This window comes from Ylistrum balloti, unplaced genomic scaffold (assembly GCF_031769215.1).
Source record: "Ylistrum balloti isolate Yb309-2 unplaced genomic scaffold, AGI_CSIRO_Ybal_v1 Utg369662, whole genome shotgun sequence".
NCBI lineage: Eukaryota > Metazoa > Mollusca > Bivalvia > Pectinida > Pectinidae > Ylistrum > Ylistrum balloti.
In genome coordinates, this window is record NW_026781912.1 from 491644 (window position 1) to 505165 (window position 13522).

Consider the following 13522-nt stretch of genomic DNA (forward strand, 5'->3'; position numbering starts at 1 on the left):
TACATTATAATTTTCGATATTTACCTTACAAACAACCATTCCTGATGACTGCCATTTGTATTGATAGTCTGGTTGCTCCCATTGTAACTTGTCAACAATCATTAATAATTCATTGATTGGACTTAAAGGAACTGTGGTAACCAAGAAGGAAACAAAACACGACTTTAAATCTTCCACACAGATTTCATACTTATATATACTTACATATATAAACACTGTTAACAAGGTCCAACTTAGATATCTACAATATTTTTAACAACTCAGTAAATCGGTTGTAATTAAGCAACTGACAAAGCAGTGGTAGTATTGAATTATTATTTCCTTTTTAAATTCTTCAGTCTGGGAAATTAAGACAAACTGTAACATAGGAAGAGAAATTGTTGTAAAATTGCTGCAAAAATCTTTTGTAAATTGACAGGGGCAGGCTGTTAAAGAGTTACACAAGAACCAAGTAGTAATATTACCTTTATCATAGACATTTCTGTTTGATGTACCATAGCCAATGTTATTTACACTGTCTAGTGGAGTCTCAGGGACATCTGTCTCACAGTTCTGAAAGAATACCACGGAACAATGATGTTAGACTCCACAGAAGACCAAGGGGTTGATTAGGTTTATTGTTGCTTTATGTCCTGTTAACAGCTGGGGTCACTTAAGGACATGCCAGGAGGATGAGAGTGGAGGATGAGTTACGGGAGGAAAACCACTGACCTGTGGCCAGTACCTGGTGGTTGGCCCCATAGGCCTTGAACCTAGAGGTGGAGGGCTAGTGATAAGATGGTCAGACACCTTAATCACATGACCACTGCAGCTCCTCTGTGTTGACATAGCAATAACAACAACAGTACCGCAAAGCGGAACAAAACACGCCCGTAAATATCCAAAACAAAGAAGATAATTCAAGAATTACAGTCCTCCACCTGGTGTGCCTTTGGCGAGGTAAAATGAAAAATTTGACGCGAGTTTCATAAACCTCACATCAAATGGAAACGAATATAAGATCCTTTTCATCACATGATCAAATATTCACACAAATTAATCGTAAAAATATTGAGTGATTGAATACTTTTGGAATGGTTCTGTATATATCATCTAACTAACCTCAATTCAGAAAAATAAAATCATGTTATAGAGATTAAACCTACAAAAGTTCATAAACATCGTTTAGAGGAAATATTCAGACAAGATTTTTTTATTTCATATCATGGTGATTAAGCCTACCAAGTTTCATAAAGATCGGCTGAAAAATGTAGGAGGAGATCTCCGGACAAATAAAAGTTTACGACGGACGACGGACGGACGGACAGCACCATACTATAATACGTCTGTCTTTCGAAGGCGTATAAAAATTTGGATCACAACATCAACACCATTTAGATATGTTTCATGATTCCAGAGAGTCATGTGTTCATTTGATGTATTGTTCATGGCAAATACTAGTATCATTGAAACAAATCACCTTCTAAATGAGTTCTAGAGAAAGATATATATACCTTAATGTTTTAATGAGAAAGAACTAGGGAAAGGAGCCAACGTCAGATGATGCGGGTTTCATATGGTGGCATTGAGTATGGATACCCCAGTGAATAAACTAATTATAAGCCAGGTAAGATAACTGCAACATACTCAAGCGTTTTCTGGTACTATTTATAATCGTCTGCTATTTTTGACCCAATCGCTGGGTCTTCATCTGGACAATTTATTTCAGCCAAAAAAGCTTTCTTTATAAAATGTTTAAGGGAGGTACGATGTAGTAACTCTGACATATGGATACAAACATACTGACTTCCACAAGGTTTTACAATAAGTACTTCTTCCTGACGTCTGATTGTGGGGTAATTGTATTATGATGAAAGAGCATTTGTTTACATTTTTTCATTTAAAGTCTTAATTTTTTTTTATCTTTACAGGCATGGGCTTATTCTCAGATAAAATACAGTCGCACACATCAAAATCAATTTATGGTTTAATTATCACTAATTACATCACTAAAGCTTTGTGAACTAAGGAGAAAACTGATCAGAGGTGACAGAATTACTGGCATCCATTTTAACACACTAAACAAGATTTTGTCAACAATAAGTTGGTATACCACACATACATACCCTGGGCCTAAACTCGTCTCCCAACAGCTCCTCATCCTTCTCACTTCCATCGATCTGTACAAAATGTGATCTTATTGTACTATTACAGTGGATGTCAGATGTGGAGTTAGGCAGATCGACATCTGATGTGGAGTTAGGCAGATCGACATCTGATGTGGAGTTAGGCAGATCGACATCTGATGTGGAGTTAGGCAGAAATGATGACTCTTCCCACTCCTTTCTCATCAGTTTAAATAAGTCCATGGCAGCTGTAGCATCCTCAACTGGGCTGTGAGAACCAGTTACCTGTATTTTCTTACCTTGAAACACAAAACATACACTCAGATTTATGGTTTTTCCAAAGAAGTTGTTCAAACATTTTTCATATATCTAGTCCCTGTATCATTGATATGAGATCAATGTCATTCATTTGAAAACCAGAGATCCCGGAGGGATCTTGGACCCCACCACTAAATGATCTTTATCAGTTCTATACCATACTGAGCTTTTCTCTACTTTTCCTTCCTTTCCTATTTTCCTCTTAATTCTTTGATAACAAGGGAATCCTACCTATAACAAGGGAATCCTACCTATAACAAGGGAATCCTACCTATAACAAGGGAATCCTACCTATAAAATCTTCCTACCTATAAAATCTAACACAAACTTTCTAAGAAATAGCAATAAAAACAAACTTCAACAGTCAAAATAAAAGATTATCTATGGTTGGCCATTTTCCTTTCTTGACCAGACACAAAATTGAACGGGCACAACTTTAGATCAAAAGGAACCTGTCAAATTTGACAACTGTCAAAATCCAAGATGATGGCCTCTCAGCAATTTTGATTCACTGATTAGTCATAAACTCAAATGGGCACATTTTGTAAAGGGACCATGGGAAATATACACAATAAGTTATCCTTCCAGTACTTCTTAAGAAATGGCAATAACAATGGTCCATCAGCCAGTTTGATTCACTGACATGACTTAAAGTTCTATGGGCACAACTTAGGACCATGGGGAACATACTTTTGAAATCTGAGAAATATCACTCCAGTACTTCTCAAGAAAGAGTGATAGCAAACTTCAACTGTTTCATTTTCAAAATTATACAGCCACTTCTAGGGATCATGAGGAACAAACTTGTCAGTTTTGATAAATATCCTTCTGTTACTTCTCATGACAGATATTGATAATAAACTGTCAAAATTCAAGATGGCCACCTGTCAACCATTTTGTTTCACTGATGGGACCAAATTAAATGGGCAAGACAAGGGACAAGAAGGAAGCTACATATGAGGTTTGAAAACTACCCCTCCCATTCTCCTCCAAAAATAGTGATAACAAGGGTTATTTACTGACAGACTATAGAAAACAGATGATAGATGGTAAGATAAAAATTAAGAATTTTTCATTACATTAAGCCATCATAATTACATTTTTACTCTAGTCTTAGCAACTCAACATAATCTCACTTGCCTTATAGACAGTGAATTTTTTCAGAACACACATAAAATGTTGGAGGCTGGTAATATAATACATGTGTTATTTTTGACAACAAAGTCATTCTTAACTATTATTTATCTGTTAAAGTTTGTAACTGTTCTTGATGTCATTCAGACAGAGACTCACCAAGAAGCCACAGGGAAAGACCCTTGAGAGAAGCTACTTTACATTTCCTATCCCTGGCTAGTTGTTTCATGCATGGATGAGTGTAAGTATCTATAATCATCTCCGCAGGGTGCTTTATTCCCAGAATATGCAAATCCGAAAGGATGCCATGGCCAATTAAGATTTTGCCCTGTAAACCAAAATTGTTTTCAGATCTAGTAACAATAAGAGTTTTTAACCACTACACATTACAAAGTATTCTTTAATGAGAATTAATGGAAAATTCCTGAAGTGATCGGTAAAACTCTTAATTATACTAAATACAATGTAGCAAATGATATTAAGGAAATGAAAAGGTTCAAAGAAACCATGTTAATTGTAAATATCAGAGAGTATTTCAGAACATTTCTTCAGGTTGGTAATGTCAATAGGATAGAAGTCCCTAAAACACAACCAGTAGGAGATTTGTGCATGACTTTTTGATGACTACACCGTCACCTTTATCAGACAAATGATCAGTGTGGAGTATACTAGCAATGACGTATGTAGTGTCCGAGATCTGCATGGTCACCTTCATCAGACAAATAATCAGTGTGGAGTATACTAGCAATGACGTACGTAGTGTATGAGATCTACATGGTCACCTTCATCAGATAGATGATCAGTGTGGAGTATACTAGCAATGGCATACGTAGTGTACGAGATCTACATGGTCATCTTCATCAGACAAATGATCAGTGTGGAGTATACTAGCAATGACGTACGTATTGTACGAGATCTACACCATCACCTTCATCAGACAAATGATCAGTGTGGAGTATACTAGCAATGACGTACGTATTATACGAGATCTACACGGTCACCTCATCAGACAAATGAACAGTGTGGAGTATACTAGCAATGACATACACAATGTACAAGATGGTAAAGAACTCAGTTGGCTGTACTACAATCCTACTAAAGTTGGGAAAAAGTGTGATGGGCTGGTGAACAGATGATAGTAAAATGTACTTAAGTACAGCCATAAACAGTTGGTTGATTCTATCGCCTTAAAGCACAGTGATGAAAACCATTGGCAAACAACAATTATACACACTGTGTTAGTGTCTGCATCTTTCAGCTTTGACAGACACCTGATAAACCTCCGTATACATTATTCCCTTTGATATATACAGTATTGTTCAGACAAAAAACCCATCCCTGGTTTTAATCCTACTCATACAATTATTTTGCTGTACAGAAAATATCATACTGATTTTTATGAGCCTACCCACTAACTTTTAATAAGAAGTATTGGTCATCTGGGTTTTTTACAGCCCAAATCCGGTGTTTTGATATCCATGTTGATGTGCTTATATTGTAGATTGTACAGATTGTACTCGTATTGTATCAAAATCTCTCTCAGTTATCAAAAAGGATCTGTTCAAACATCTACTAATTCAAAGTGATCTGATATTTATATAAAGCTTGACAGTGTTCATCTTACAGCAAACTTTTTCCAAAATGGTTTGATTTCCTGTCATTAACAGAATAAGAGTTTTTATAAACTGTGCTGTAAGTTTTGATGATAAAAACAAACCATAACAAGTTTAAAGTAATGGGTAACAAATAAAGATCAAAACTGTCTAGACATGAGAAAAATGTCCAAAGAAGGGCAATAACTCTAACAAATATTATTAAATCAAAACATTGTTTATGAAAGAATCATGTTTATGGTTTTACTGCTTACTAAGTTCAAAATAAATTTGTTACAAACTGAGGTAGGAGATGAACAAAGAGCAATAACTCTTCTGAAAATGTCCACAATGTCATTTAGGACTGGAGCACAACAATTTCATTTTATAGGTATCATGTTTCAGAGTAATTAGTTGAAACATAAGGAGGAGTTATCTGTACCAAAATAAAATGCTGTAAAAATGAAGGGCAATAACTCCTTCAAACATCATTAAATTGAACTGCTGTCCAGTTTAATACAACAAGGAAGAGATCACACAAGAAGATTAACATTACGAAAACCAAGAGTGGTAACTCTTCTACTTACGGTCAAATCAAATTCTCATTCAAGAAAACAAACTTAATGTCTTGGTGTTTATACCTGGCAATTTTGAAAGAAAACAGTAAAAAACTGTCAGAGCAAAAAGATCTCATGAAAACAACAAGGAGCAGTAAATCTTCCAAATTGGGTCAAATCAAACTGTCATTCAGTAAAAACACAACCTCATGTCATCATTATAAAGCCTACCGAGTTTGAAAGTGATTGGTTGTGGGAGATCTCATGGCAAGTTAACTTTTTCCACAGAGATTGTTTAATTGTTGACCTTGTTGAACTTGAAATGATAGAATTTTCACTAAATAATCATCTTCAATTTTTATCCTACAATAAGACTAGTGGTCAAACACATTACCTCAAGAACTGTCTGAAAGTCAGGACACATGGGCTTTTTACCAGACAGCTGATCACAAAAGTAGACTTAGAGTCTTATGTGTTAAGGCAGATGCATGTACTACAATGTAACATCTTATGTGTTAAGGCAGATGCATGTACTACAAGGTAACATCTTATGTGTTAAGGCAGATGCATGTACTACAATGTAACATCTTATGAGTTAAGGCAGATGCATGTACTACAATGTAACATCTTATGTGTTAAGGCAGATGCATGTACTATAATGTAACATCTTATGTGTTAAGGCAGATGCATGTACTACAAGGTAACATCTTATGTGTTAAGGCAGATGCATGTACTATAATGTAACATCTTATGTGTTAAGGCAGATGCATGTACTACAAGGTAACATCTTATGTGTTAAGGCAGATGCATGTACTATAATGTAACATCTTATGTGTTAAGGCAGATGCATGTACTATAATGTAACATCTTATGTGTTAAGGCAGATGCATGTACTACAAGGTAACATCTTATGTGTTAAGGCAGATGCATGTACTACAAGGTAACATCTTATGTGTTAAGGCAGATGCATGTACTATAATGTAACATCTTATGTGTTAAGGCAGATGCATGTACTATAATGTAACATCTTATGTGTTAAGGCAGATGCATGTACTACAATGTAACATCTTATGTGTTAAGGCAGATGCATGTACTATAATGTAACATCTTATGTGTTAAGGCAGATGCATGTACTATAATGTAACATCTTATGTGTTAAGGCAGATGCATGTACTATAATGTAACATCTTATGTGTTAAGGCAGATGCATGTACTACAATGTAACATCTTATGTGTTAAGGCAGATGCATGTACTATAATGTAACATCTTATGTGTTAAGGCAGATGCATGTACTATAATGTAACATCTTATGTGTTAAGGCAGATGCATGTACTATAATGTAACATCTTATGTGTTAAGGCAGATGCATGTACTATAATGTAACATCTTATGTGTTAAGGCAGATGCATGTACTATAATGTAACATCTTATGTGTTAAGGCAGATGCATGTACTACAATGTAACATCTTATGTGTTAAGGCAGATGCATGTACTACAATGTAACAGCTGTCAACAAGAGGCTTCTAGGGATTCACATTTCAGTTATAAACATACACAAATTTTAACATTTATTCACAATACATGCCCTTTTCACCTATACACGTCTCTACCAAGATCACCTGAGTCCTGAAAACTCTTGATTAGTTCATATTTACCTTCACTAAATCTTTCACCGTTTTCTGCATATCTTTAAAAGGTACAGCATTGGTCCTGCGACCAGAGCAGATGCCTCTGTAGCGGGTATTGATAGGGTAGTCAGTGATGATTTCATCAGAACACCTGTACATGTCATAAACAACCTTGCCATGATAATCCACAACAGTACAGCGCCCTACAAGACAAAAACATCACCCGATTATAACAAAATATGTACCTGTTCCATGCCAAAGAAATATTCCAGATTTATTGCATTGAAATCAGTACAAATTAAGAAATGATAATTGAGTTGAAATCCAAAGAGAGTAAACAGTGCTATGATTTGATGATAAATTAAAACATAACAGTAACAAAGGCCAATAACAGTTTCAACTTTTGTTGATTCATGGTAACAAAATTTCCAGATTAGATTTACATCTGAGAGAGGAAATATGTGAATAAATTTCCAGATTCATGATTTACATCTGAGAATAATTTTGAAAACATAATTCCATATCAGATTAACATCTGAGAGATGAGATCTGCAAACACAGTAAGGTGAAAAAAAACTGCTGTTCAGGAAAACACATGAAAAAAACTGCTGTTCAGGAAAACACATGAAAAAAACTGCTATTCAGGAAAACACATAAAAAAACTGCTGTTCAGAAGAAAAAGACATGAGAAAAAAAATGCTATTAAGGAAAACACAACTTTATATTGAGGAGATTAATCTTAGGCCATTTGGAAGAAATCAATGACAATATTAACATTGTGGAAATAGCATGTTGCTGTTACTCTTTCAATTAGTCAGATCAAACTGCCTTTCAGGAAAACACAACTAAAAAGAGATTGCATGGTTGATAGTGGTGAGGAGATATGTGTACGAATGGAAGATTACAAGTAATCAATGGTCCTTGCCTGTTAGTAAGTATAATATCCATGTCTCTAAGCTATGGAAGAAGATGGCTTAATTTTTCCTTAATGTGATTTAATTAATCATTTGCTAATTATAGGTGTGTAACAATATATACATTATCCTACAGCTGACTAATAAAGTGATAAATGCTTGCATCAAAATGTTTCAACTGATGAAAATATAACCAAGTACAATCATAAAATTAAAATGTCATTAAAAAAAAGGACGAGTACAATTTACATATGGTATCTAAAGGCTAAGCAAATTTCAATTTCAAAGTAGGTGGTCAAAAGCTGAGATAATATCTCCAAACAAATGCCATAATAATTTCTCATTGTCATTTTTGAACTTTTTCACTTTGTTGACATCTTCTTCTCCCTCTTTGGAAGTTTTATACCTTACAATTACACTACCATGAATTATAATTTAACTTAATATTGTTAAATTAGTCAATGCCCTGAATCCATGCTTAATGAGAATCTGAATTTCCCAGACTATACCTGACATATACCACCTATACTAGTACTGAATTCAGCAACTACTCTTCTGTATTACATTTTACCTAAGGATGTGTACAGGGGACACTCTGGATATAATCTTACATCAATATTTAATTCAGCAAGTCAATAATAATATGAATTATATTTTCCATGTGAAATATACATCTTATTAGCTAAACTCCAATCAGTCATTCTGGAGAGGAAGACTTTAAAAAGACACAATTATCAAGTTCCTGTGAATTTGATTTTGATTGATTTTGTGTATTCAACAATTTTTCTGTCCACAAATTGTTAAATGAATATATTAAGTATATTTATTAGGAAATTTATCTATCTACAAAATTATGTATCCATGAAATGGTATTTTGTGGAAAAACCACAAAAATTGAGCCCAACAAATATGTATTACTGTATTGCACTTATCAATGACCAGTACATATGCTGCAGATTCAGAAAATTGATCACTGCCTATGCACCTAGTATGATAAACAGTGCAAAAGAGTATATATAAGGAAAGGTGGTCAGGTGGCACGTACTTATTCCACGGACAGCTCCATTTAAGCTGACTCCGAAAAATTCGCAATCAAGAGCTAAATACTGATCCAAAGATGGTACTGGTCGCTGATTACTTGTATCTTCTGGAAAGTCTTCTTTTTGACAAGGTTTATCTGAAGAGGAAGACAATGTACTTGTGTCCACTTTATAGTGTTTTCTCACTTCATCGTCCAGGTGATGACCATCATCACCAGATTGTGTGCTTGTTTTTTCACCAATATCTATGGATTCATCAAGAAAGAGTTCATCAGAATTTATTCCACATGTTATCACAGAATCTGTTAATACACTTTGTATTGGAATATTCTTCTCAATATGAACATATGTTCTCAAACCACAATTGTGCTGGAATTTACACTTCTTTTTGTGCTGTATTTTACTCATGACTTTTTGTAGATCTACTTCATCAACATCACTGTCTGCAGCCAACACAATAGATGGTTCTTCCATTATTGGTCTGAAGTATTCTATCTGCTGAGACAGATGCCCAAGATAAGACTGAATAACATCCTTCATCTAAATGAAATAAAGATACAAAAAAGAAAATAGAAAATGTCTGTTATGAAAAGAATACATTGCAAAAACTATCAAATTATGTAAAATGCAAGGCAAAAAGAAAATGGTTGACAAAAAAAGAATAATTTTAACATCCTAAAAATATTCCACCTATCCAACATGACCCATTGAGATATACCAGCTACAGAGTATTGATATGGCTATATGAAATTGTTTATCCATTTTTTTTCTACTTCTTTAAAATTTCAAGTTCAAATTCTGTTTTCTTTTAAAACCAAAATTCCATACAACCTACATTTGAGGTTAAAGCAAACCATTTTTTTTTGGCTTCTGTGAGCACACAGTAAAATGTGAAACTCAGAGGTAGTATCCTGGGGTGGCACTATAGGTAGATTCTACAGACTGCCTTACTAATAACACAAAGAATCTCATTACAACAAAATGGTTTACAGTGCTGTTTACTGTCTACAAGTTTTTCTGTTTGTGCAGGCATCATCAGGATCCTGATGACCACCACATTAACAAGCTGAAACATGTAGACATGAGTGTAATACAAAACCTCTTTGTGGTGTTTAGAACTCTTAATTCTTTTATTGGGGTTTGGAAACATTTCCCATCCCGTTCCTTAACATCTGAATTAGGTTCTACTCTCCCTTTCCTGTAAATCAATGATCTACTATCACATATTACTAACTTCTACCCAAGTTAATAAGAATGAATCTCAGGAACCACATGGGCTCAAGTGGTGCTCTTCAAAGACCAGAGAATGCATTTTAGATCAGTGACTAGACTGAGTTATCTTCCTTTCTATATGTGTTGCTTTTATCTTTAGATGGTCTGAAAACCTGAAGCAGTACTCCAGCAGAGAAAGTCTCCCTTCATCCAGTTCTTAAAAAATTTACAAACAGATCAAGTGGCTGGGTGAATGAGATTAGAGTAACCTTCCTAAAATGAATGGTCCACACATGTTGCTGCACTGCACAGTGTATGCAGCTTTTACTTGAATACTTACTGCTTCATTTATTGATACATATTTTTATCCATTTAATGAATATTTCATGTCCAAACTAATTATTTGCAGAATAAATAATATGTAAAAATGCATAGCCTTCACAAGAGTGTCACGTTTGTTTACCAAGCAATCAGTAGCAAAGTACATGTACCTTTTCTTGTAGTTTTACCCCCTTACATGAATGCACTACAAACATTGTGGTGATGTAACTGGCCTACCACTTTTATTCAATTACATCTACATAAGACTACATTCAGTGATACAAGAATGTATGTTTACTAATCTAGAGAATGATTTACATCTGAACAAAATGTAACTTGAAAACTAAAACTTAAAAATTTCAGATAGTCAAACTAAATTTAAATCAACCAAATAAAAACTTGTTGCTGTGTCGTCTCCATTTGCTTCAAGATTATTTCTCAATGGAAAACTGCTTCCAGTTTTCAGATCATCAAATAATATAGGCAACATATATGAGAAGGGAGGTAATCATGTCAAGTCTGATTTTAGTTCCATATTTCCATAACAGATCTAGAGCTATGCTTATGTGCCTTTAGTGCCTGATGGCTACATTCTTATTACTTTGGTATTTAATAATTTTTCAATGTAAATATCCTGGTACTTAACAAGCCATTTTGAATAAAACTTTAAAATGGAACCACAATTGAACACTGTCACTGGCACAGGAAGTGGAAACCAACTTTTCCTCCCCGACTCTGGAGATGCCACATGTGTTTTGTATTTGTGGGAATATTCAAATTTCTTGAATACTGATAATAAAAGAGACAAGACAAAAATATGATCAACTTCATAGTTGGATTAATTAATAAAAGAGACAAGACAAAAATATGATCAACTTCATAGTTGGATCAATTAATAAAAGAGACAAGACAAAAATATGATCAACTTCATAGTTGGATCAATTAATAAAAGAGACAAGACAAAAATATGATCAACTTCATAGTTGGATCAATTAATTATGGTATACTCAAAAACAAGACATATTACTTACTTACTTGATAAAACCTGTCATTATTTGAAAAATTGGAGACCACTTTCTTTTTTAAATTTTGTATAAAAGATAGCTTCAGGGTTTATAGCAGGTAGAATGAAAAAGTATTAAGTAAGCAGATCAAACAAGTTTGATTTCAGTAGGATATATAGGGGAAATACTAGACTGATTTATGATATAATTCAATATGTAGAAGCTAAGAAAAAGGGGATATTTAATAGTCTTCAGTAATAAATATATTTCACAAGTGCATCAATCTTACAAAAATCAAAGACCCGAAAAATCGCCCCTTCATGCACATCTACCCATTGTAGTAGTGACATTGAGCAAGTTTCGTGAAAATCTGATGATTAGTTTAGGAGGAATTGCGTTCACAAGAAATGGACGGACGGACAGACGGAGAAGATGATGCCAATATACGACCAATTACGAGAAATTAATCTATTGGTTTTTGTTTTATTCCATTTCAGTTGGCACATGGTGGGAACTTCCCTTCAGTCGAGTGGCAGAATGTCCAACTAGAGACTGAAGGGTCACTAGTTCAAACTTCAGAAGGGTGTTTTTCATTGCTTTGTCCTATATTAACCAGACAATCTACCTCTCTATCATCACTATAAAAGAGGGATCAGGACTTCTCTCCCGACATGGTAACATACCGCAAAACAATTTCCAACAAGAGATCCCAGAGGGATATTGGCAACCACCATTGTTTGACTTTTCATTTGCTCTTTGAAAGTTTGATCTTTTCCCTCCTTTTCTCTTCCATGTTTATGCTCTTAATGATAAGAATTTTGAACCTTCCTTTGCAGAAATAGCGATGATAATCTTTTATCAGCCAAATCCAAAATGGTCGTCTGGAAGCCATTCTGTTGGCATAACTAGGGACCAAGACAAACCTTTACATGACCTTTGAGAAAGATCTATACAATACTTCTTGAAAAATAGCGATAACAAACTTTAGAAGTCAAAATATAAGATGGCCACCTGTCAGCCATTTTGTTTTTTCTAATCAATACTAAAATCAAACCAAGGGAAACCTACATCTGTGTCACTTTAAGCTAACTCAAGCGTCTCTTTGATAAAGTGATGTAGGTTATCTCAGGTAAGCAAATTTGTGGTTGTATCTGCGGATATGTTTTAGGAAATACTGGTGTTTCATCGGTCAGGTTTTCTTTTTTTTTTTAATAAATTTTAGAGTATGAACACTTTTCAATTTATTATATGTATTTGTTTGTTGGCAGTTCATCGACATAACGTAGCTAGCGAGAAATTATTCTTAAGGGGTCCGAAACTAATGCGCCAAGGATATACAAGTGCCACATTTGCTGGGTTCCAACCTATATTGACACTTCAGTCCCGTTGACGTTTCGTCGCAGTGTCGGTTACGGTAAAACACAATTAAACAAACCTTATTAGATAGCACCTGTCGAACCGGGATGTAAGCCATCCTTCTTTGAAATATTAACAATCTACAATGTTATTGACACATGAGCTGGATCCTTCTCTAAGACGCTTAACCTCGTCTATTTCAAGCGTTAGTCAGATCATGATACAAACTGTTAGCATCTAATTTCGGTCCAAAACCGGTCTGGTCCCGATTTCTTACCTGTTAAATGCTTGTAAGATGTCTGCATCATGAGCAAACCCCAATAAATGAATTTAAAAATTA

The 13522-nt window shown here is 34.5% G+C and overlaps 1 protein-coding gene across 2 annotated transcripts in view; it reads right to left on the bottom strand.

Annotated features, from left to right (window-relative positions):
* The window catches only part of LOC132559374 (uncharacterized), a 32082-nt gene extending 18770 nt beyond the window's left edge, over nucleotides 1-13312 (bottom strand). For both annotated transcript variants that reach the window (XM_060223985.1, XM_060223992.1), the window contains exons 1-7: nucleotides 13262-13312; nucleotides 9295-9829; nucleotides 7363-7538; nucleotides 3717-3885; nucleotides 2106-2404; nucleotides 465-552; nucleotides 25-131 (exon numbers count right to left, since the gene is read on the bottom strand). In XM_060223985.1, coding sequence (XP_060079968.1) covers nucleotides 25-131; nucleotides 465-552; nucleotides 2106-2404; nucleotides 3717-3885; nucleotides 7363-7538; nucleotides 9295-9829; nucleotides 13262-13300 — 1413 coding nt within the window. In that variant the 5' untranslated portion in view covers nucleotides 13301-13312. The remainder of the gene's footprint in view (nucleotides 1-24; nucleotides 132-464; nucleotides 553-2105; nucleotides 2405-3716; nucleotides 3886-7362; nucleotides 7539-9294; nucleotides 9830-13261) is intronic.
* Nucleotides 13313-13522: the final 210 nt, after the last annotated feature.